Raw genomic sequence first — 25,988 nt, forward strand, 5'->3', positions numbered from 1 at the left:
CTGCTACCGCCTGCCGGATATCACCCTTCTATCTGTATCTGCTGTTACCAGCCTGCCGAAGCATGTCGTTAAATCTTCTCTTTACTGTTTGAGGCTCACTGGTTCATTTGCAGCTTTTTTTTCTTTTCTTTTCTGCATGTGATTCTTCCGAATGTTGCTTCTTTCTTTTCTAATTTTTGCCATATCATCTAATGAAAAGTGAACTGCAGAATCATGCAACTGGAACCTGCATTGAGGCCAAGAGCAGATAGAATCATGGCGGCCGTTCGTTTTATGTCTGACCTGGTTCTTTCTTTCTAAGATTTGCTAGTTATTTAGATTCACAAACCAGTCAAGTTTTTCGACGGACCACGGTATATTTATGGATTTTTGTAGAGTTAAAGAGATAGTTTAGCTGTCTTGGCAATTAGTGTTCTTTTATATTTTCAATTTCTCACTACTTGATCTGATTCAGAAATCCTTTTCGGTCACTCGAAATTTATCTGCTATCATGCTTCATCATCACATGCATGCATGCTATTTCTCTTAACAGTCAATATCATTTTCATAATTAAATATTATACGGCAGCGGTCACCGTCACGCACATCTTGGTGGGTTGGTTTGAGGGTAATACCTTGACGGGCAGTCAAAACTGCAGCGCTAATGGTCGGCTTTTCATTTTATTGCTTCATTCTTCATTCTTGTTATTTTGCTTTCCTGCAATTAAGAAGTTCTATCAAAAACCATTTTTCAATTTTAATTTTAATATTTTTAAGGTGAGCAGGAGGATCGTCTATCATCTTACTGCTCATACACCGCTCTCACGCACACAAGTACTTTCTTTCAAAAAAAAAATTTAAAAAAAATGATTTAGCGAAAATTTAATTTGATGTGATATTCCTCTTGAAAATTTAAGAAAACAAATTCATCAAAATCTTCACTTGTCCAAAAAAAAAACAAAAAATTCCATCATATTTTTTTTATCAAAATAATTCAAACTCGAAAGGGATGACGAACTAAGGCTGATCTCCGGCGGAACATTCCTGGGCTGGTGGGACCCACAGAAGCCAAACTGCGCCATCGATGACGTCAGCGAAACTTACAAAGCATGTGGCGCCAATCAATCAGGGTGTCGTCGAGCGATCACATCAATACTGACCCAAATAAAACAAGACCGGCGTTTCGTGAAGATCCAAATTCCTTCTCGCTCTAAATTCTAGAATCCAAATCAGTCAACGAGAAGATTCAACTGATTGATCAATTGTTCGTAAATTAAAAAACAAATGTTATTTTTTATGTGAAAATACCAATGAAACCAGAAGTGAGATAATAAGAAAGTCTGAAAATAACAATGATAATAATCACAGTAATATTAAAAAGATAATATTGTCAAAAAATAAGTGTTTCATTGTTTAGACACTTTATAGAAAATAAGTCTAAGGGCCTTTTGGTCATTTCGCGGCAGAACACGCAACTCGTGTGTTCGTTGCCCAGAATAATGCGGATTGGGGGGCATAACTTTTTGGGCTTTCAAGCACATGATACATGCCGGAAATATGCATGCTTTGGATAAGGAAAGGCAGCTTTCAATAGATATCTAATATCAAGATGCAAGATTCTTTTTTTTTTTTCCACCACCTACTTTTTTTCATTTTTTAGTATAACCTCCTTTTCATTTTTTAGTATAAGCCTAAGCAATTTCAATAATATCATGGCATTCCACCCGTGACAATAGAACGTAAAAATCACCTTACGTAGATGGTATCGTAAAGTAATTTGTTCATTCTACCAACATAACATAGCTGAAACATATAACATAAGTGTTATGCTCATTTTGTTGATGGCAGGTAAATGCGCACTCAAATTAAATCATGTTTTACTATGGAAATTTATTCTTAAAATTGTTTTCTTTTTTTTTACTCTTACATTAAAAAAAACATTACTATTATTCCTTTCCTATTACTTAATTAAGATGGTAGCAAGAACGCTATATCATTCCACCCTCACCAATGAATATGCAAAACAAAGAGCGGAAGGGAGGCCTACAAGAATAGTTATTTTTACATTGAAATTTCATGGTTGTTTTTTAAATTTACATATTGGTGCTTCTTAAAAATCTAAATTATATCTTTTATTGAAATTTTTTAGCTCCGCATTGTGCATTCTACTGAAAGTATTCTCAAAAGTGCAGGCTTTTTGACATTGACAACAGAAGTGAGACTTGTGCTGGGAAAAACAGATACGTGAAATTTACCTCAGAAATTTCGACAAAAGTAAGCACCAAACAGAAAATTTGACCCTTTTTTTTTTCCACAACTTCAAATTCTTAACATTTTTTTGGTTCAACCCGCGCACGGATATATATTATATTCTATGTGCTCTGTCTTCCCCGCCTTTTTATATCCATAATTGTGTTGGCCCAACCAGGTGTGCACGTGTTCTTCGTTAACTATTTTCTAGAAATTTTGGAATTTTTTATTTTATGTGTTTTTTATATAATAAAAATGTTTTGCATTAATTTTTTAAATTGGTATCTTCTTTACCGGTTCATCCGAATCGTTTGAGCTCGCTGTTTCGATGACATGTGGTGGGGTCAATAATATTTGACAATGAAGCGTTGAAGGGCATTCAAGTACAGCGTTAGCTCAAGCTGTGGACTTTTAAAAAAATGGCAGAGTTGGTTGATAATTTCAGTATTTGCTAAGTTGGATATTGTTAAGAAAAGCAATGGAAGTTTGATTGCCCGCTCACATGCACATAAATAAAAAAAAAAAATTGTAACATTAAGACTGTCTTAGTTCGTTGTGAGCATTTAATAGGGCCATTTCAGACAAGGTTTCACACTTAAACTTATGAAATCCAATCTTACTGCAAAGTTTTGGATACATCATATAACATCTTAAAAATTTAGTTTTGTATTGAAAAATTATACGAAACTTTTAAAGACAAGAAATTCTGGTTCGAAGACTGCCAAGATTGAGTTGAAGGAGGGAGATACCTTTTTTTCGAGGTTTAGAGATATTTTTAGATTTGTGTGAAGAGCAGTTCACTTGTCAACTAAAGTGTCACGCAACCACCATTTGATGTCTCAAGAAACAGTGCCAATAAGAATCAAAATGTTGAAATGGTGATCAAACTTGCATCGGCTTGCAAATCTTATTTCAAATAGAGTTCCAACAATACATTGTTATTATATTTGCAAAAAAAAATGGAGAAACATATGAAAAATCATGAATAAAGGAAAAGCGTTCAAAAGATTTTGAAAGGTAATAATAATATATGAACCGTCCAGAAGGAAGGGTAGGGTGTTTTCTTTTGATACTTTTGTTTTTATGGGAGAGCTTTTGTTTTTTTACGACTCGAGGATCTGAAACCCCGCAGAAATATTGCCAAAGTAGACTTGTGAACTGAATATCTTCAAGCTGATACGGTATCCAGATTCGGACTTGAGATGCTTAAAGAGATGTCAACAAGTTGATCTTACACTTAGACTTCCGCATTTGAAACGCCGACAAAAATCTCGGTAGGATATCGCCGAGTCCCAGATCGAGAGTTCCAAATCTCAAAGCGATGTCAACAAATGTTCTTTCATTCAAGTTTCAAACAGTAAGATGGTCAATCCCAAAAAAGGTTGTTGACGGCAAGGTGGTCCACCACAGAGGGAGATCTGATGTTCAAATCTCATATTTGCTGTCATGACTTAATGTATTTATTTTTAGTGCCGTAATAAGTCCCGAAACAAGCTCTATTAACCTTGAGGGTAATGGGCACAAGGGAGAAGCAGTAGTCTCTCTTAAGGGGAGAAGGCCGATAGAATGAACTACTCACCCTTTAAAAAAAAAAAACAACCCACCAAAGATGATCATCAAAGCTTGGTGCTACCGACTATATGCCAATGAACATGTATATGCTAAGAATTTTAGTTTAGCCGAATTAGTTGTCGGTAGATTCAATCACGGGTCGTTCAATTTTTTTTTTTAATTACTTTTCTTGGGTTCTTTTAGTATTTGTTTCATGTTTTTAGTTTGAAAATTTGTGGAGTTCACATTGGTAAGAAATGATCATAAAAGTTACATGCACTAAATCCTGGAAACTAGCAACATTTGAAGAATAGATAAGATTTTTAAACAAACAAGTTAAGTGCTGAATCTCTCATCATCATAAAGCCTTGTTTTCCACATCTGAATGGACTCTGTTTTACAGAATTTCTTCTCTTTATCAAGAAGTTTTTCTTTTTCCTTTTTCTTTTCGTGGCTTTCACGCATTAGCAGAATCATATCCATTCAGGAGCTCTAAAGAGTAAAGCATAGCTGGTCGGGCTATTGAGTATGAAGCCTCCAGTTGATGGTGCATCATCTCTGCGTCATCTCACTCATAGGCATCGACACAGCCACAGAGCCTGGGGAGAGGGTTGGAAGGGGATGCTTGGGTTTGTATCGAGGCGGTAAAATGAAGTTCTCCCCATACTCACCCAAAAAGTGCATCCATCTAGTTAGACTATAAACTATAAAACGTGTGCTATATATATATATATATATGTGTGTGTGTGTGCACGCACTCACGTGCATGTTTGTGTGTTTTTTCTTGTTTATTATCAGGATTGTGACGTATTTTTTTGTTGATTATCAGGATTGTGACATGCTGGATAGGAACAGAAATTCTTGGGCCCAAACCACCTAAATGGGTTTAGCGTAGACGTCACTGAAAAGTTGTTCTAAAAACAATGTTTATTCGCCTTAGGTACCTGCTTCTGTGGCTGTAGTTTTAAAAACAATGTTGGGTTTTGTTGTTTTCCTAATACAGGACTCAGTTTTTGTGACAACTTCCATATCTGTGTGTGTGTGCATCAAAACAGGTAGCTATCAAACATTTATATAACTTAATGGAAATTATCTGGACTATCTATTTTATGCAAATCAGTGTATAGAGAACACGTTGAAAATATAGAAGCCAAGCGGTTTTCTTAGGAGCCTCAGACTTTAACCCAAAAAAAAAAAAACTAAAATTACCTTTTTTTAAAAGAAAAACCAAGACATTTGGTTAAAGAATAAACATCTTATCTTATAGTCGGACTCCACCATTGCTCTATGCACCTTTGGAAACTGATTTCTTGGACCAGAGATGGAGAACCTTGTAGAGCATTTTTCTTCCAACTTTTGCAAATTTCTTGTCAGTAGCGTTATTTGGCCTGATTCAACACAAGCATTTCAAATCGCAGCATCGATTTCAGGGTCTTTCTTTAGATTATTTACACCACCACGCAACAGCCAGATTTATGTAGTGAGGCGGATGAGAAAAAACAATCATCACACGGGAACATTAGATACTGCCACTAATAATGGCAACATCTAAACTGAGAAAAATAATGTCAATGAGATTTATTATTTTCTCGCGCTTTATGTTGAAACAACACAAAAACTTTCATTAAAATAAGCAACTAATATTCACAAAGGAAATCAATATAACAGAATACATTTTGTCAGCTTTCTTTTATTTGTCAGCGTCTGCCATTAATAACCAGTTAGCACTTTTATTCTCTTGAATCTCTTCGACGGAGCGCTGAAATGAACTGGACCGCACCATTTCTTTTGACATGCAGTTAAGACAAAAATAGCAACCTGAAGCTTTCCAGGTGGCTGGAGGTAGGGTGAAAAAGCATGATGGACGTACTGGGTCTCTCACTCCGAGCATCATGCATTGGTGCTTGTTCGGAACCAAGAGCGTAAGAAGGGAAGGGCCAAACGGAGTCCTGCTGCCACAGCCCAACATTATGGTTCATCGCTGTACAGTCATTCAAGCTTCAGTCAAAAGTCATGACGCAGAGTTGCGGCTTTCTCCTTCTCCCTTGGGATAGGCTCGAGAAAACTCTCAATCACAACTCATTCTCTGGAACCCTTCTGTTTTTTCATTAGTCACTAGGGAGGACAGACAGGTGCAACATTGCAGATACTCTGAGTTGCAAGTGCCGATGTTTCGTATTAGATTCATTTTGAACGGCTACCATATATCTCAAGATTGAGAATAAATGGATTGTGAGAAGTATGACGAAGGCAACCTTTGATAAGCCTTATACTAGTCATTTAGCAACACTTTGCCGGTCTCGCCCTTCCTCTGCCCCAAGCAAATTTTGCACCACAAGCTTCAATTTTGACTCGTACTGTGCATCTAACACCGAAACTGGGCAAATTCATGTTCCTTGTCTTTTCTCTTGTAAGCAACCCAAAGAAATTTAGTGTTTCTACTCAACCACATCGAATAACTCTTGGTTACTTTATTATAAGATCTAAGCACCTCAATGACTCCCTTGCTCTTCATTCACAGTCTTGTATATTCAGCAAAAGACATTCAGAAAGGCAAGCGACATAAAGAACTGACAGTCTAGCAACTTATCAAGAAATAGCATAACTGTTAAAGATCTTCAGATTCTGATCCTGAAATTCAGTTGGTTCTTTTTCTGTCTCCAAGTTTCATACTTTAATCCTATCCCAATCTCACCTCAACAATGATATTGGTTATTTTACAGCTTCAAGGAAGACAGGCTACACAGTTTTACCAGACACTTGCAGAAATTTCCATGAATTGCAGAATTGTGATGATTATCTATGCCCACAACCAGAAACTAACCACAAACCTCAATGCAACTAAAACCTGGTGTTTTGCTCAATCCTCTGTCTTTCATGTCAACACGTAAGTTATTAGCATCTAACCACTTTCCACTAGCTGCATAGATGTTAGAGAGTAACATGTACGACCCAAAATTTTGAGGGTCCAACTCAGAGAGCCTTCTACAAACCCTTTTGCCAAGTTCCTCATTGCCATATTCATGACATGCACCAAGAAGAGATTCCAGCATACCAGCAGAAGGCTCAAAAGGCATCCTGTTAACAAAATTATAGGCCTCTTCCAAATGACCGGCTCGACTGAAAAGATCAACCATGCACGCATAGTGCTCAGCTTTTGGCAGAATACCATACTCAGCGTACATAGAGTCAAAATGCAATTTACCTTTTTTAGTCAAGCCAGCATGACTACATGCTGACAGGATGCTAACAAAGATAACACTATCAGGCTTGATACCCTCCTGCTTCATCTGGGAGAATAGAGCATTAGCAGAAGATCCATCCCCATGCATTCCATACGCAGAAATCATTGTGCTCCAGGACACAAGATCCTTTTCTGGCATACTATTGAATATTGCTCGTGAGACTTTAATATTTCCACATCTGGCATGCATGTCTATAAGAGAATTACCCACACGAATATTATCCATGAATCCCTTTCGAATAGTGTAAGATGTTATACATTTCCCAAGATTTAGACTACCTAATTGAGAACAAGCTGATACCAACGCCAAAATTGTTGCAGTATCAGGTCTGGTACCTATTTTGATCATGTTGATAAAAGCAGTCATGGCAGTTCCAGCATATCCATTCTGGATATATTGAGACATAATTGCGTTCCAGACCACAACATTTCTCTTATCAGCCATCTTATAGAGTAAGGATGAAGCACACATATTTCCAAACCTACCATACATGCATATTAAAGATGTGAGGAGAGAGGCATCGTGTACAAAACCTGCTCTAACAGCAAATGCATGTATTGACTTCCCATGGATGTGAAACTGGCATATTGGCAGAATATTCAGCAAAGTCACAGAATTAGGCTTCATCTTCTCTAACTGCATTTGCTTGAACAATGCCATCACCTCTTTAAATAAGCCATGGATACCATAACCGGTCATCATTGTATTCCATGACACAATGCTTTTTGTTGTCATGCCCTCAAATAACAACAACCCACATTCTAGGTCACCGCACTTGGTATACATGGTGATAAGTGCATTCACAAGGGATGTGTCAGAGTCAAATCCAACTTTGATAATCAACCCATGAATAGATTTCCCTTCAGGCAAGTTCTCTGTGGCATGGTAAATTGGAAGAATATTGATAAAAGTAACAATGTCAAACCTGAAGTCTGTGAATTGCATTTGACAAAAAAGTTTGCAGGCTTCAAGAAATTCTCCATTTCGAATGTAGCCAGACATCATGGTGTTCCACGAGACAACATTTCTAGAAGGCATGGTTTTGAAAATTGTCACAGCAGTAGTAATATCACCACAGTCAGCATACATGGACAGAAGTGCATTCAACAGGTTAATGTATGAGTTACATCCATTTATAATGCTAGATGCGTGAACAGATTTGCCCAAGTGCAAGTCTTGCAGCTGTGTGCATATGGAAACAAGACCAACCAATGACACTGTGTCAAACTTTACACAAGCAGCTTGCATGCCCTTAAGGGCATTCAATGCCTCATTCAGCCTACCGTTTTGAATATAGGCCGAAACCATAGCATTCCAAGTCAGCCTGTTCTTTTCAATCATCCTGTCAAACATACATTCTGCAATATCCAACTCACCAAGCTTTGCGTACATGGATAAAAGGGCAGTTCCAACCGACGTGTTCAACTGAAACCCATGCTTAATTCCAACACCATGAAGTGATTCACACAAACAATTGTTGCTCAAACTACCACACGATGGAATTACACTGACCAGAGTGACCAAGTCAGGTTTCACATTTGTACGAATCATTCCTCTGAAAATAGTTAAGGCTTCAGCAGGCAGTTCATTCTGTGCATAACCAGAAATCATGGAATTCCAAACCAAAACGTCCTTCTCGTTTGCCTCATTAAACAACTGACGGCACATCTCCAGATGTCCAGAATTGGCATACATGGTAATGAGAGTAGGCACCAAAGTCTCATTCTCATTAAGCCCAATTTTAACAGCAAAACCGTGAACAGACTTTCCAACCTCTACAGCACCCAACCGACCACACAGTGGGAGCAGACTCACCAACGTGCTCACACTGGGCATAAACCCCATTAACAATATCTGCCTGAAAGTTTCAAAATTCGCATTTATGTCCCCGCATCTGGCATACCCACAAAGCAAAGCGTTCCAACAAACCAAATCCCGCTGAACCATTCTGTCGAATACTTGGCTTGCGGCCCACATAACACCAAACTTACAATACCCATCGACGAGCGACGTTTGCACGAAGAAGTCACTCCTAAACCCAGATTTCACAACCTCAGAATGGATTGCTTCTACCAACCTGAGATTCCAAATGCCAACGCACGCTTTTACAACCAAAGGGTAGGTGAACTCATCAGGCGAACAATGGCATTCCTTCATGAAAGCATAGAGGCGAACCACGTTCCATGAAAACCCGTTAGCAGAGTGAAATCTAATTACCAAGTTCCAGAGGTGAACTCTTGATCTTCCAGGTTTCATGATCTCTTTAAGAAAGTATTGATCTCCAACACAGCCGCTTCCCTTTAGTATAGAGCACAGTTGGTAGAGAGTGCCGGGGGTTTTAGAAGTAGCCAGAAGAGCAGAGAGGAGATTGGTCACGTTGGTGCTGTTCGAAATCGATTTGAAAGGTGGGAAAATGCAAACAGAGAGACGGCGAGAGGGGCGGAACGGCGGAAAAAACGGTGGCTGAGGTGTGATGGCCAACAGGAAGTGGCGTCTGATCCATGGTCTGAGGGCCATGGATTGGACGGCGATCGCGAGGCTCTGGATCCCTGCCCGGCGTCCATGAATTGAACTTCATGCACCACGAAACATCGATTTACACCTTTCCTTACGCGGAAGAAGGTTAACAGGTTCTCATTTGGATGACTTCATGGTAAGGTGAACCAATGGGTTTGATTAAAAGCTCCACTCTTCCAAGAATCCAACCTGTCCTTTTGGATCCAGACAAGGCTATTCAATTCGAACTCCAAATTAATTTGGCCAGCTCCCCGAACCAAGGCACGAACACAGGAAAAATGTCCAAAACACGGTTTGAAGAAAGTTCAACGGCTCAGATGCACGTCCCATTTCTACCGGGAAAGCCAATAGATTTGACTTCACCATAATGTCTGAGCTGTAATAAAATGCAAATCCTATGTAGCCCAAGCTCTCAAAAGACTAGTCAAATAAAAATCAACAAAAAGAAAATTATAAAGCAAACACTTTAGGTGTCAAAGTTTTAAAATACATCATACATTATTACGAGTCACATAAAACATATAATTAATTTGAAGTTGCACGATGACACACTGAAATATATATATATATATATATGTGTGTGTGTGTGTGTGTGTGATACAAAAATAAAAGTTACGTATATATAATATAATGTGTTAAAACAGTGACAATTTCTTTTTCTGGTTTTACCATACCATGTAATTTTTTTTTTTTTGTAGTTATTCAGATGTTCACATGTTAAAAGGGTATAACTTGATACCAAAATCTGTTTTGCATACATGTAAGATGAGTTTTGAAAACAAATTTATTCCATGCTTGGAATTCTCCACACTGGAGGTTAGTCCTCCAACCCTTCACCAAAATATGAAAATACAAGCAGAAACAGATGAACAAATATAATAAATCTGGCCAGAGGATCATCGACCTTTCTCGAACTCGGCCAAGAGCAAGCATCGTCGCGGCATCCAAAATTGGTTCCAAACAGGAAAAAGGAAAACATAGGCGCGTACATATTTCCCAACATCTTCTTGTATGAAATTTGAACACTAACGAACAACCCATCATAATGTTACCGTCTAGGAAGGCGTTTGATGGCAGCTTCGAGTTGCAAGTGGGCAAGGAAAACTTTTGAATCCGAACAAGTTTTCTCTTACTTGATGGCATGGAATAATCATCCAAGAAAAAAATTCTTTGTTGTTTGATGAAACCGGAAACTGTATGGTTGAAAAAAAATGTTACCGTTGGTTGCCCTCTATTTGCAAGTGCCCTATTGATTTTCTTCCACTCCAAATCCTTTGGAAAAGGACAAGCAACATGCAACCGTGACCATGGTTTTTCATTTATTAGGAAATTTCCGTGCAATACTTAATGACTTCGACACCTTCGGCTGAGAAAACTCGTCCACGGCAACATATTTATTGCTATTCTTTTTATCTGTTTACAGGAGCTAAGGGCTTTCTTCATCTGTTTGCAGAAGCGAAGGGCCAGATGAAATTGGAATGGAAGCATTATTCCTGGTTTCATTTTTGTAGTGTTTGATGACCTCAAATTTAATTCCAAAAAAATGTTCTGCCATTTGCTTAAATGGCGAAAACATTCTGCAATTCTGGAATGATTAATATAAACCATTGGAACTCCTCCATTCTTCTACTGTTTCATCCCTGTTACAGATCAATTAATAAATTGCTGCGATTTCTGAAAGAGAGACAATAACCATGCAATTCATGTACTAATTTTGTCCTGGACAGCACAAAATTCAAACCAGAAATTCTGCCAGATGTACAAAAATACATTACATTTACATTGTTGGTGCTGAGTTGTTCAGGATCCGAAGATAGTTTATGCTTAAGGAGCTAAAAAGACCTAAAACGTTTACCATGATATAAGGATGCACAAATAGTCTCTGTCAGGAGGAAGGACTACGTTATAGGAATACAGTGTTGATGACATTTCACAATATTAAGATCAGTTTGTGCTCAAGTAAACTTAAAGTTCAGAGATCCCAGTAAACATCATGCAATTCATGAGAAGATAGAGAAAAGGCATTACCATTTCATCAATTCTAAATGGTGAATCAAAGAAGCTATACAACCAACGTTTCGTTTGCAGAAGCTTGCTTTTTGGAGCAAAGAAATTCACAAGGATTTCAATTGGTCATGGCCACTTCATAATTATGAAGAGTAAAGACTCTTGCTGTACAAGCAGAAAGGATTACTAGGTCTGTAGATTCCAGTGAACATGTGCGTAACAAACAAATTGATATACATAGAAAAATATTAAAGCAAATCTTAATCGTGTTACCAGGCAAAATTACCTTGGCAGGAAACACATAAATAGGCCTTGATTTTGGGAAAGAAAATGCCGAAGTATATCTACCATGCAGTTTACACTGCTCGTCCTAAGCAGGTTCAAAATGATAAAAAGTAGTAGATTGTAGTAACATATTAACAGTAAAATGCTTTCAGCTGCATGAGAATGCTATTATCAGATAACCAAGTGGCAGAAACTGTGTTTGGTGGAAAAACAAACAATTTGACAAAGCAACACTTAAAATACCTCGATATGTAAACTAACAGCATCAAATGTATCATAAGATTGCATGCTCAGCGAATAACAAAAGCCAGTAACAGCGGAATTTCACAAAACAGCAGTTTAATGTTCTCTGGAACATGCATATCAAAAAAGAAGAGGCATCACTTAAACTAACAGCATCAAATGTATCATAAGATTGCATGCTCAGTGAATAACAAAAGACAGCAACAGTGGAATTTGACAAAACAGCAGTTTAAAGTTCTATGGGACATGCATATCAAAAAAGAAGAGGCATCACTTAAACAAACAGCATCAAATGTATCATAAGATTGCATGCTCAGTGAATAACAAAAGCCAGCAATAGTGGAATTTGACGAAACAGCAGTTTAAAGTTCTCTGGAACATGCATATCAAAAAAGAAGGGGCATCACTTGCTTTTGTCCAGTTCTCTGTGCACTATGGCAACAAAGGAGAAACATCTAACAAATAAATTAACTTACAGAATTGCATACATTTGTAAGCAGAATGTGGGGCTATAACAACATAACAAGGACATTGGCAACCTTACAAGAAAGGAGGAAAGAACAAACAAAAGTACTTCAAATCCTACCATCTTCCATTATTTCATGACATATGGAGCTGGCATCGTTCAAGATAGATCCTCCAGATTTTTCAGCCGATGAAGAATGTTCATATGCAATCCCAACTTCTGCTAGTTGTAAAGGTATGTCATTATCATCTGATTGTTTTTGGTTCCTTCTTAAGTCTTCTAACAACTGCTATTGTGCATGTGGTCCTCAACCTGGCATAAAGAAACCATTAACTTCTTTATGAGCTCCTCCCAGACCCACCACAGGTAAATATCCACCGACTTAAAAAACACAAACATAAAGAAAGAGTAAAGCTTTCACAGCGGTTAGCAAAAGTTGTGAAACAACATGCTTCTCAAGCAGAATACGCTGAAAATTGCATGTTCCAGCAATTAACAAAAGCTGATGAAGACACTGAGAACGTGAAGAAACCCCCATCCAGAAAATCCTCAAGCCAATAAATTCAAATCCTTGAAGGAAAACCGGCAAAAGTTAAAGAGGAAAAACAATCCCCAGAAAATAGGTGCTTTTGAAAGGACAAAAGTATAAATCAAACAAAATCTTTACCAGTAACTTTCTCCTTAACCATCGGACAAAGGAACAAAAAGAAAATATGAAAAGTTAAATAAATGGAAAGAAAGAATGAATCCAGAAAACCAAGACAAAGGTAAGGAAAGGAATGTCACATGAAAGTCCCCAACAAAGAAACAAAGAAAAAGAAAGGGGCGAAATTGCTAGCAATCAAAGTACCTAGATGAGAGAGAGATTCAGGTTGAAGAACTCAGAGGCCTGCAAGATGATACCATCACGGCCAGGCTCTGGGACCTTATTGTCCTGCAGGACACTCATGCTCTTTCGCTAGTTCTTCTCATGGTTCGCCCACTTCTGCAGAAGTTGGAGTTGTTCCCAAGCTCATGCTCTTGATGCCTCTATTGAATGCCAACCGACCCTGCCCCTGTGTTGGTCACCGCAAAGGTGAAGATGGTAAAGCAGAAGATAGGCATGATGATAGCAAACATGACAAGCATGTAGGTAGATCAGCAACAGCCACAATACCCTGCACCATGCAACAACACCACAGCAGCCATGATACGCTAAACAAAGAGAAGCCCAAACGGGCAAAAAAAAGTTAGTTCCAGAAAAAAAAACAGACCCCTCCGGATCCAACTTTTATTCTGGAATGCATATTCCAAGTTTGATGCATAAGGATGGTTCTTGAATTTTTGGAAACTTATTATGGATGAACAAATGATTTCTTGTCCATTGCAAGGATGGTTTTTAAAGTTTTGGAAACTTATTCTGGATAAACAGAGGATTTCTCTTACATCAATGGGCCATAAGACCAAAAGGAAAATCAGATTCTTGAGACCAAATAACAACAATGAGCCAATAACCACCTTGAGGTGCATTTTCCAGTTTCCATCATGCACATGTCGTGATGCCAAATGCCTCAATGTGCAACCAATAACTATAAGCAAAACTTTACCAACAGAAATGAACGAAATCGCATAAAAGTACATTGAACAAAGTATTGTTTTCATTTTCTCCATCATACAAAAGTGCCTTGCATACACTTTACCATAAACAACATTACTGCATTGAAGAATTTTCTCCTATCCACATGATATTGTTTGCTATTTCGACATCTACAGCTCTGCAGCTATTTTCTGCTTTTGCAGACCATAACAATACGACTCACTTCTTCACAAACAATCAAAGTTTCTCATGATTGTTACCATTGTTGCCAATGTCATTGCATTTTGTTACAGAAGTTTGTGAATTTCAACCACGTAAGGCTTGATACTTGATAGAAACTATTTATGAACTAGATCTTGCTCCAAGAAAGTTCTCCTTTGAAAGCCACATAGGTAATAACAAGGCCAAACCAACCTTCCAAGAAGATATATTTGTTTAGCACCTTGAAATGAAGCAGAAAGTGTAGATGCGCATTCCTAGCACAATGTCAAGGATATTGGTGCATAGAGAAACAAAACTTTCAATACGCAAATGTTTATTTCTAGGGTAAACACAAGAATTTACATCTCTACTGTCAGATGCTTTAAAACGTTGCACATCGCTATTCATTATAGTCCCATTTTCTTTTCAGGAAGTCCATATTGGTTATGAATTTCCAACAGAATTTAACTGTAAAAAGGTTTCCTTATCCCACAAAAGTTAATTGCCAAAAGGTTACCTCCCAAAGTATGAATGTGCAATTCCCTGCCCACTAGAAACATCACTCCCAACCAGATCGTAAAAAAACAAGACATTGTCCAAGAGAAAAACCTTCAATTTCAAACTTCAATGATAAATTGTTGATAATATACAACTGAGTACCACCAACAAGATCTGCTCCCCCAGAAGAGCTTAATAAAACAAACTTAATCAACGAAAGATATATCATGTCAGCTGTACTCTTAACTACTGCAAGCAGCATAAGCTCTCTGCCAAAATAGTTGCCTATGTCGGAAGTGCCTGTGCCTTCCACTCCAGTTCACTTGTATAACATATCTTCTGCTCCTTCAACCTTGCTGCTGATTGCCAGTTGGCAAGGATTCTACATATGAACACCCAAGGCAACTCAGATAAAGGGTAATTATAAAACATGAAAACTATCCGATAATTTCAGAAGACATGCACATAAATAACAACAGTCATAACCACTATGCTTCAAAACAACATTATTTATCTCAAACGATATATAGAACAGAAAGATGACTTCGCTCCTATACTTCTGTCCTCATCCAGAAGGCTGTTCTCCCACTTGAAGTCTGCAACTCATCCTCAGCTCCAGCCATCTCTCTCTCTCTCTCTCTCTCTCTCTCTCTCTCTCTCTCTCTCTCTCTCTCTCTAAGCAATGGGAAGAAAGCAAAAAACAAGCAAGATGAAGGCGAGGCTATGAGGCAAGTTCTGACCAGCAGAATTGTTTTCCCCCAATAAAAGTCAGACCCCCTCAAGGTTAAGTTGTTAACTTTACCCTGAAATTTAGGAATTCACCTAAAATTCCAGAATTTTCTACTAGTATCCGACAGATGAAATCTTTCTTTCAAAAATGGATTTCATGATTTCATCTTCTCCACATCAAACATGCCGCAAGGGAAAAAAAATAAAGAAAAACTATTTGCAAAGTACCTTAAAGGGCATTTCTTTCGCAGTCGCAAGAGAGTCGACGAAATAATGCAAAAATTGAATGCATAGAATGCACCAACATGCCCCAAATGCCACAAAACACACATATGCCATATTCTCATTCTTGGGATGCCAGAAACACAACATCTTGTCTCTGGAATCCTAGGAATGGAAACCAAACATACTCTTCAGTAGCAGAAACCATGCAGCATTACCATGTCATGTAGTCAAGCTACCCAAATACAAACGAAGGATCAACTGTTAAAAGCATAATTGCATAAATGCAAATAGTTCAGTTCAGCAAAACTTCACCATTATATTTCTTTAGTTTTTTCTCAGTTTCTTATAGGCTCTTATTCATTTCAGTCACCTAATTTGAAACTCCCAAGATGGAGCCACTTCATCTATCGAGCAACGCATGAACTAACAAGTGGTTTTACTTAAAAATTTAAAAATCAAAGTTATTCCAACTTATTTAACAGTTGATCCAAATGCATATTCTTAGGGTGTTAAGCTTACAATGAAAACCCATCCTTGGCCAGCAGCTTCTGCTACTGTCCAACTGATTTAACACATCAAGGCATTCTAAAAGTGACTAACAGTTTATATAATTCAACATACATCCAAAGGACCAAAAGGCTGTATACAAAGAACTGGATCTGAACAAATTATTGTCAACAGCCCAAAAAGCACAACATTAGAAGGAAACCCTGCATATAAACATGCAACAATTGAATGCCCAATCCACAGAGGAAATGTCATACCTGATTGCCCCATCTTGTACTCCAGGAGGTCTTATGAGCCTCTGCAATCCAATCTAAAGTTTCCTGCACAGCAGACTTCATTGATGATAAGACCTGTTCATTGTGTTCTTTGTGCTCTACTATGGCCTGAAAAAGCTGTAGAAGCTCATGACCACATGCTTGGACTTCCTCATCATATTGCCCTTTTACTTTTTCATGTTCCAAATCCACAGCCTGCAAAATCATGGTACCCACTAAATGAACAGACACCTATGATCCATCACCATCTAATTAAGTTCATGCATAATAACCCAAATATTCACACACACACACACACACACACAGAGAGAGAGAGAGAGAGAGAAATGGTAGCAGCAGCAGTCAGAAGCCCAGAACAAAACTATAGAAGAAAAAGAAGAAATGCCTATAAGCACAGAATGGTCACACGTATTAATAATCACAATCTTATAACATAACAAATGCAACATGAAATACCTTAAGTGCATAAATCGTTGAAAGTGGTTACAGAGAAAGTACAGGTATGAGTAGACTCTCGCTATAGTTCAATAAGCGCAAGGTTCACAATTGAAAAGGCATTTATTGTTGCCATAAAAGGCATGAACTTTTGTAACAAGAGGAGGAAAACAAGCATAATTCACTGATAACAGAAAAAGGGAGAGTGGAAAACCTTCAAACGCTCTTCAGCTTCTTTCAACTGTTTATCTGCAAGTTGCCTCTTTTCTTCAACATCTTCTTGTATCTTTTTGAGAGACGTTGCACAATGAGAAATGTACTCTTGCGTATCCTTTTTTAAAGAACTCTGGTGAACTTCTGCCTGCAGAATGTTTTCATTTCCTATCAGACGACTGCAGTTAATGACAGAGAATACTGATATTTACATATAGATAGTAATGCTGGCCGCCTACTTGTCTCAAATATTCCCAAAACCTTGACATATCAATCATAAGGACTTGAACATGGGAGTAGCTGGAGTTACTTGAAGCAAACTCATGGCTTATAAAGAATCTTTTATGCCTACACGGTAATTATTTAGAAGGAACCTCTCATAGGCTATCGGCAGCCAAAGGTAACAAGATTCTTTTGAAGATTTTCAGATAGACCAAAATAGACTATGAACTTCTATAGTTTCAGGAGAAAGAGAGAGACAGAGTGAGGGAGGGAGGGGGACTGCATTGGAGATTTTAAGATAAACCTTTTCTATCTTCGCTAGCAGCAATTTGTTGCCATTTTGCTTCGCATCTATTTGTGCTGAGGTTTCATGTAACTGCTGTTGTAGAGCAACTAAATCCTCCAAACTTTCCTTAGAAGATTTCTTTGTCTCATCAAGAAAAGAAAGTTGTACTGGCTTGATCATTCTCTTGTAGTCGACTCCAAACACTTCAACTGCTGTAGACCCCTCACTATTCAGCTTAAAGCAGAAATCACTGCCAGCTTTCAACCTGAGCAGAGAACAGAAGAAGACAAATCCATGACCTAAAATTGTCATTCAAACTTTCAAAATAGATAATATCCAAGTAATGGTTATGGTTCCTGCATTTATTTACAGTTTAGCTCATCTTTCACATGTAACTAGGTAGATTCGGATTTCTACTGTGAGCATATTATATTCAATTTACTAAAAAGTTTGTTTGTTTTTGTGTAAGACGTGTGTATGGTTGTGCCTGCAAGTTTTCATTTGAACCCAGAAACACTATAGACCATGACACAAGATGGTAGAGGTTTCATTATACATGATGGCCATATTTTCTCAAAAACCATACGTGTAATTTATATTCAAGCCACTTCCATGCTCGACATGTTATAATCTACATCTCCTGTGGAACATTCACCCTTGTGTTTTGGGCATGCTGTCTGAGTGTTGAGCATGAATTTGATACTATCAACAATTATTTGAATTATGAGTTATGACTAACTCCTGTGTTCAATCTGAGGAGATATTGAAGTCTTTTATATCACATTGAATATATCACTCTTCTGAGACAACAATAAAAGAGTTAAAAGCTGAGTGATGTGTGACATGTGTCTGTCTATCAGATGAAAAAGGTTCGCAAAGATAAAATCCCCTTCTCTTTAACATTTCCCATCAGCTTAAATAGCAAGGGCTCACATATCCAACAAATTTTTGGATTAGAAATTATCATTTCCGTTATCGAAGATTGCAATGTTGAAAGTTGAGATTGACTAACTTGAGCTACACAGAAACATTTGGGATTTTTTAAATTCCTTCCAGAATTTGCATACAGTGAAAAACAAAAGAAAATTTAATATAGTAAATAAAAAGTGAAAAGAATATTAAAGTACGTATAAGAGAGAACAGAACCTCAAGTTTTAACAAAAAATCCCAAAACCAAATATCCAGGTACATTTGCCTTGCATGAGTGAATTCAAAACCAGGATGCTTCACACTTGTACAAAAGATGACACGTTTAAAATCTGTCGAGAAGCACCAGCAAACTCTAACAGTGCAACATGCTACTGATGCATTTCTCGATCTTCCGAGGTTAGTTCCCACGTTTTAATAGATCAATTTTTTTTTAGTACTTTCAGATCCATTAGCTTAATTATTCAATTGAATCAATTCTTGGCAATATAGCAATAATCTCCCTATGTTATTAATCTGATTTTCAAAATGTAAGGCATTGTATGCCTTCTGGAGGCTTTTTACATATAAATGACCCGAAAAGATTATTCCTCGGGTAGAGAGTTGAATTTCTTCAATGTTCAATTCAAAGAAGCTTTACCGCATTTGTTTTCTCATCTCAAAAGATACAGCCTGGTCTACATAGAGAACAACATATGTGTAGCTCTAAAAGAAAAGCGTATCGAACAACACTATTATTTTTTAACCATGCTCCACCTCAAAAAGTGAATAACATGTTTAATCCAGGTGTCAAATAATAAATGAGTAGATACGTTGCGCAAAATGCACATTTTTGGACCAATAAATCATAATTTATCTATATACATAGTTGTTCGTAAAGCTTATGCGCAACGTCAAGCAAAAACTTATATCAGACAGGAATTCGCAATAAGTCGATGATGTATCGTTGTTAGAGGCCGACAGGCTTGTCATCTATCTTAGAGGTCAAGAGATGGACGCAATAAGGAAAAGGAAGTTTCGCCAAGAACAGTGATTTAAATTTTCTAAAGAACAAAAAACCGCTCACCGCTTAATTGCCTGGTTAGAGTCTGCGATTAAGCACTCCACTTCCTTCAACACATTTGCAGCCGATGCCTGCAACTCCCAACTCTTCTCTTCCCACCCAATCTTTGTCTTCTCTATCTCTGCAACCTCGTTCTCAACAGCCTGAACTTCTCTCCTCATCTTATCCACATCCCTAACGTTGACCGTCTGTGCGTCGATTTTTTTCCTCAACTCTGCGTTCTCCGCTAATATCCTCTCCTTTTCCTTCAATCTCTCCTCCAGATCCCGTCCTCTATTCTCCAGTGACGCCTCCAAGTCCTTCGTCCGGCTCACAAGCTCCTTGACCAGCAAAGAAAACTTCTGTATGTCCGCCTTAAGCAAGCCCTTGTCCTTCTCGAGAACCTCCCTTCGCAAAGGGCGGCCCTTGATTCCCTGAACCTTCGCCTCCAGATCAGCCACTTGCTTCTCCATCGCCTCGAGATTCTGCATGGAGACGGCGTTCTGCTGCTCCAACTTCGAGATGTATTCCTTATCGATCTCACTGACGGCCTCATCGTCGCCCCGGAGGAAGTGGCCGTAGCTCAGAGCAATGTACTGAAGCAATTCGTTCTCGGCGAAGAAGGTCGACGAATCGGATGCCAGGTGTTCCTTGTACTTGAGTGCCTGCACCAGCCAGTGGAGCGTGGCGAGGAGAGTCGGCCATGAGTGCGGAGCGCCCGGCCCCTTGAGAATACTCTTGTTGAACTTTATCGGGCAGCCCAAACACCTCAAGACAATAAGCAGATCGTCCTCCATCTTTTTGCCGACGTCCCAGTCGAATCCCAAAAGAACGAAGCGGAACGTCTCCTTGATGTCCTTCTCGCTCGGGAAAGGCTTCAGGGTTAGGGTTATGTGGAAAGAGTGGGAGGAAAGGTAGGAATTGATCGACCGGATGGCGGATTGCTGGTAGTGCCGGTCACTGATGGGAAAGGCTTCGGTCTTCGACTGGATGGACGATGACCTGCGGCTGCCAATCAAACTCGCGTCGGAGTCCCGGCGGCCGGGGGCGGAGACCTTCCAAGATTCATTGGCTCCGCGACCGTCCGCCGCCTGGTAAATCGACGATCCCCGCCGCGCCTTCATCTCTCTCTCCCTCTCCCTTCCCCTCCCCTCCCCTGCAGCGCTGAAATCCTACGAAATGTGTGCTGCGGATTTGCATCAAAAGGGGACGACGACGCGTTACGGATAGAAATGAAAATGAGGCAACAAAGGACCGGTAACACATGGTTGAGTGTGAGAAACAAGCCAAGAAACTTCCCTACCTCCACGTGGTTATGTGGATCTGATGTAAGTGGATATCATATCCTATTGAAATCCGAACTGCAACCCCCAGATTCAATTCGTCCCTTATCTAAAATTCCAAAAGTTTGGAAATACAAAAGGAAAGAGGGAGGGTTTCGGCTGCTAGTGTCACCCCAATATATAAATCTTACAACTTCAAAAGATTTTTTGTGCTTCTGAAATCATTAGTTACATTAGAAAGAAAAATAACTAAGGTTGCATATGATTAATCAGATCCGCAGTGGTAGTCGCCCACAAACAAATCAAAATATTATTTCACATAATACAATTTACAGATTTCACGTCAATACTATGCATCAGCAATGTAATCCCGATATAAGACTACTCTTGCTGCCCTGTACTTTTGTCTGTGCATGGTATATGCAGCTTTTAGTATGCGCATTTCAACATATCGTATATACAATGTCACATGCTCAAGTATATCATTTACCTATCGTGTTATTTTGTAATATATGTATATATATATATATATATATATATCAATCAGGTGGAAGGCGACCAAATAGAAGCGGTAAGAAGGCGCCTGCCCTTCCATTCAAGCAGGACCTTGTTTCCGTAGACCACCGCACGATAGCCGTCATTGAACAAGCCAAGCAGCAGCTTGGCCTGGCAATGGTTGAAGGTGCTTATGGGCTGAGGCTGGAAGGAGAAGGACTCCATCATCCACTCGGAACACTTGGAACCTTGCGCCTGAGTCTTGTCAAAGAGGCAAGCCAGCGAACCCTCTATCTTAGGACCGAGCAAGGCACTCTCGACCAAGCCCCAGGGACGGCCTTGGCTCGGGCAGCTCGCTTCCAACGAGTCATAGATGGCTGAGTAATTGTGCAGCAAGTCCATGAAGCGACCCAAAAGGTGCCCTTCTCCATAGGTCGACCCCAACAGTTCGTCCTCCACTAGGGTCACCAACCTAGGCTTGGAGTGAAACTTGTGCGCCGAGCTCAGGAGTGATTGGACGGACGCCGGCGAGTGGTTGGTTGAGTGCGGCAAATGCAGCATGCAGTTGACCAGAAGAACTTCTCCCTTGAATAGTTTGACCGAGCCTGGTCTCAAGCGCTCCTCCTGGTCCAGCCGGCACTGGTGGAACGAGAACGGCTGACCGACGGATGCCGCAAAGGAGGCCAGCCGGCGGCCGGTGTCGCCGGTGGAGACGAAAGGCCTTCGGCGGTCATTGGGCCGCGTGATTGCCGTGATGCGCAGGCGCTGGGGAGGACCGCCTTCCCGGTGAACCAGTGCCTGCATGAGCGGCGGCCACTGGGAACCCTCCATGATATCGTAGTCGATAATGTGGACGCCGCGTTCGAAACGGACGGCTTCGATGATCGCCTGGTTTGCCAGGAAGTGGCCGAACTTGATGTAGGGAGACATCTGCTGTAAAAGCTGGAACGCGGCTAGGAATTCAAAAGGGGACGCTGGTGGGCTGGAACCCGGTCTCGGACTGGCCGAGCCCTCCAGGACGTTATGGAGTCCTTGAGTGAAGTGGCCCGCCAGTCTCTCGATGTTGGTCCCTTCACCAGGCGACACCAACTCCCTGAGCCGCATCAGTATCACCCACGCTAGGTCTTCCCCTTCCTTCTCCCCTCCGGCCATTTCCTCCGCAGCTGCCATTAACAAGTGCACCGACCTCAACCCCTTGCAGTCCATTTCGCTCGCCGGCGGCTCCACCGTGCAGGCGGAGACGTCGGACGTCGCCGCTCTCTCTGATTCAACGCATGCCGGTGCAGTTCCATGTGCAGGCTGCGGACCGCAGCCGCCGATCGTCGACTCGAACATGCTGTTGAAGTCATCGGAGGTAAACCAGTCGGAGTCGACGGCCGGTAACCAATTGCTGCTGATGGAGAAGGGAGATACGGCGAAGTCGGGCTCGGCCGAAAAAGGTAGCTCCATCGGCTCCATGGTTGGAGTGGTGGCCGAATACCGGGAGCCTGGGAGAAGGGTCCGGAGTGGACGGAAATACTGCAGAAATGTTATGAAGGGGAGGAGGATATATAAGAAAGGAAGGCGGTTTCCTTCTTGTTTCATGTATATATTACAAAATGAACCTGACTATTGGCGAAGAGGCCAACCACATCCACCATGTTGAAAGGAAGAGAAAGAGAGAGATGAAGACGTGAACTGGACAATTGAGTTAGTAACAATCAAGATACAAGTATTTTTAACGACGGCAAGTTTGCCCCATTGGTGTAAGATTTTCTTCAAATTGTTTACTTACCCTTAAAAATACACCATTTTTGTCGGAAAAGCAACATTCAACGTCGGGGAAATAATAAATGTGTATGTTGAAAAAACTATGTCTGAGCACTTTATGAACATCAGTTGTCAAAATCGTCTTCGAATATATGAATATGAACGCCAACTCCAACTTGGGTATTTAGTCTATTTTAACGTCTTGGTGTTTTGTGGGGTAGTAGTAGAAAAGTACATGCGCATGGAAGTCACAAGTACCAACTTGACAGTACTGGTGTTGTGGGATTGGAGTCAAAAAAAAAAAAAAAGGTACCAATAGTATTTCTAGTAACGGGCAGTTGGCCTCTCCATTTCAAAGTTTGCATCAATAATTAAGAGATGCGGTGTCGTGTATGAAAATTTCGTGCATCAATTTAATCATCAGGACTAAAAATGCCCTTTGTTAATAAAAAAAAAGTTGTAGAGATAAAAAAAGAAAACAGAAAATGAAGATTTTGAAATTTGATAAAGCCCGAGCATGCCAGTCTGTATGTGCATATTATTGTGACTAATATATTCATATGAACAACAAAAAGTTGTTTGTATTTTTTTTTGTCTCTCTCATGTCATTATTTTGTACCTTTGTTGTTATCTCATATACATTATCTCATACTCAATACTTCTGCTATTATCTCATACTCCTATCATTATCTTATACTACTCTATGTCATTATCTCCGACACTATTGATATAAGACAAAGACATGAATATAATAATGATAGGAGTATGAGATAATGGGTATAAGATAGAGACAAAGGTATGGTGAGGACATGGGTATGAAATAATGACATGGATACAATAATACAGGGGTATAAGATAATGAGTATGAGATAATGACAAGGGTACAATAATGATAAAGAGTATGAGATAATGAGTATGAAACAATGACAGAAGTATATGATAACGATATGATTAAGAATATTCATTGTCAACATGCAATGTTAGGGTATTAAAGTAAACATGTATATTGGTAGTAGGGTTCACCTTTTGACGTACACTGGTTATGTATATAGAAGAGCACGCATGACTCATTTTCCAATTAAGTCCGGCAGCTAACAGTGGATTGTTGATCTAGCTGAGCTCCCCATGACGAGGCGAATCGACCCACCATCAAATGATCTTTGAATTAAATTATAAAGCCAAATCAAATGATTTTGCAAATCAGTTAAATCTAATGTGGATCTAAATTTTTGTGAAGTGCACCCCAGGGGTTTTATTGTTGCTCATAGTTCAAGTGAGCGGGAGAGACCCACCATCTCCAGTTGCTCACGGTCAAACTCGCCTTTGATATTCTTTTTAAAGGGAATGGATGACAGCAATGAGAAACAACGGAAATTAAGTAGAAGCAAACACTATTCTTGAAATAATAGCTTTACAAATAGAAGAAGCGACAATTTTGGCTTTAAATATTAAAATATAACGTGAGCAATCGATTCAACCAGAAAACGATGGCCTCACCATAGACAACCCCGTTAGGTACTCCCTCGGTCAACAAACCGACCAGTTTCCATCAGGTGACGGCAACATCCAAGTGTATTGGCGGTAGATGTTGTTAACATCAGTAACTTAAACGTATTTTAAGACAATTATTATCACCATAGTTGGCAAACTTATGACTCGTCTTCGGATAAGCATATCATGGTTGGGTCAGTGAGTTGACTCGTCGACTCGATCGAGTTCTAAAATAACTAGAATCGAGCGAGTCAAGATGAGTTAGGAGCGAGCCAAACTGAGTCAGAAGCGAGCTAGGGTGAACCAGGCCAACCTTGACTTATAGTCAGGTTTTTTAGTGTTTCGAACAATTTCCAAACCAATTCCACGAGTCAGCCAACTATGGCTATCACAAACACATACAAAGTAACTTAACGTGAAATTATGACTAGATTACGCGAGACAATCTCTTTTATCAGTTACTTTTCCTTGTTAAATTTCATATATTTTAATTAAACTGGAAAGCTCCCATTTTACAGCTTTTAATGTAAAGCAACTCGAAAAACAAATATCATTAATTCATTGTGATCTATATTTATGGTCACCGCGATCGGTTTTGATGATATATGGATGGTCATTATTATTAAGACATGCGTCGCTCTTTCTGAAAGAAAAGAATGCATAATCTTTCTAGTTGCTGCATGCCTTTTCATAACCAAGCTTGCAAAACAAATAAAAAAGAGCTTAAGTGCAGCAAGTGGGCGATATTTATATGGTGCATCGTCTTCCTCTATTGTCTCCTTCTCAACTGACTCAGATATTGCAAGAGATGCAGGCGACATCAATACGACGTACGTAAGGGCCTCACTTTCAATCGTATCAACTTGCACTTGGAAGCCTGGCTCTTTCAATTATTGCCTGGCTCTTCCAATTCATTTTTTTGTTTCTTTTCTTCTAATTAAACAACATTTCATGCACTAGCTGAAGATCTTTGATTGGCATCTGTTGTTATCAGCAAAAAGTGCGTACTTGAGGTAATGGATTCAGGCCGCCAACAGGTTTTTGGTCATTCACCATACTAAAATCTTCGAGAATTTATAAGAGTTAGCTAAATAATTAGTTATTCTGGTTCTTAACCTTTTTTTTTCTGCACAAACAGATGGAATTAATCGGCTAAATTAGGAGCCGAGCTTGGTTAGGAGTAGGCCGGTTTATTACAATAGGCATATAGGCCGCGTCTTGATCCTAGGTGATCTGAAAGCCCTTCATATCTCATATTTTGCATGTAGAATCTCAGGTCCAAGGGCTTTCA

The 25,988-nt window shown here is 39.5% G+C and overlaps 3 protein-coding genes across 5 annotated transcripts; all 3 read right to left on the reverse strand.

Annotated features, from left to right (window-relative positions):
• Positions 1–6,599: 6,599 nt before the first annotated feature.
• On the reverse strand, positions 6,600–9,542 carry LOC116263448 (pentatricopeptide repeat-containing protein At2g03380, mitochondrial-like). The gene has a single exon (XM_031643221.2). It carries the CDS (start codon positions 9,540–9,542, stop codon positions 6,600–6,602), a length of 2,943 nt encoding a protein of 980 aa, XP_031499081.1.
• Positions 9,543–12,484: 2,942 nt separating this feature from the next.
• On the reverse strand, positions 12,485–20,850 carry LOC116262588 (kinetochore protein NDC80 homolog). Of its 3 annotated transcripts, none has more exons than XR_007574467.1 (7): positions 19,704–20,850; positions 17,729–17,975; positions 17,204–17,350; positions 16,537–16,749; positions 14,930–15,200; positions 13,394–13,598; positions 12,485–12,855 (listed from the first exon to the last, which is right to left on the reverse strand). XR_007574467.1 is itself a non-coding variant. In XM_031642077.2 (5 exons), exons 1-5 carry the CDS (start codon positions 20,801–20,803, stop codon positions 15,138–15,140), a joined length of 1,770 nt encoding a protein of 589 aa, XP_031497937.1. In that variant the 5' UTR covers positions 20,804–20,850; the 3' UTR covers positions 14,913–15,137. The 3 variants fall into 3 exon arrangements, 1 of the variants encoding a protein (XP_031497937.1); XR_007574466.1 differs by having other exon boundaries at positions 13,394–13,700; XM_031642077.2 differs by lacking the exons at positions 12,485–12,855; positions 13,394–13,598 and having other exon boundaries at positions 14,913–15,200.
• A 401-nt stretch (positions 20,851–21,251) lies between these two features.
• LOC116263051 (protein NODULATION SIGNALING PATHWAY 2) lies at positions 21,252–22,973 on the reverse strand. Its single transcript, XM_031642629.2, has one exon. The coding sequence runs from the start codon at positions 22,913–22,915 to the stop codon at positions 21,506–21,508; it is 1,410 nt and encodes a 469-aa protein (XP_031498489.1). The 5' UTR covers positions 22,916–22,973; the 3' UTR covers positions 21,252–21,505.
• Positions 22,974–25,988: the final 3,015 nt, after the last annotated feature.

Source organism: Nymphaea colorata, chromosome 10 (assembly GCF_008831285.2).
Source record: "Nymphaea colorata isolate Beijing-Zhang1983 chromosome 10, ASM883128v2, whole genome shotgun sequence".
Taxonomy (NCBI): domain Eukaryota; kingdom Viridiplantae; phylum Streptophyta; class Magnoliopsida; order Nymphaeales; family Nymphaeaceae; genus Nymphaea; species Nymphaea colorata.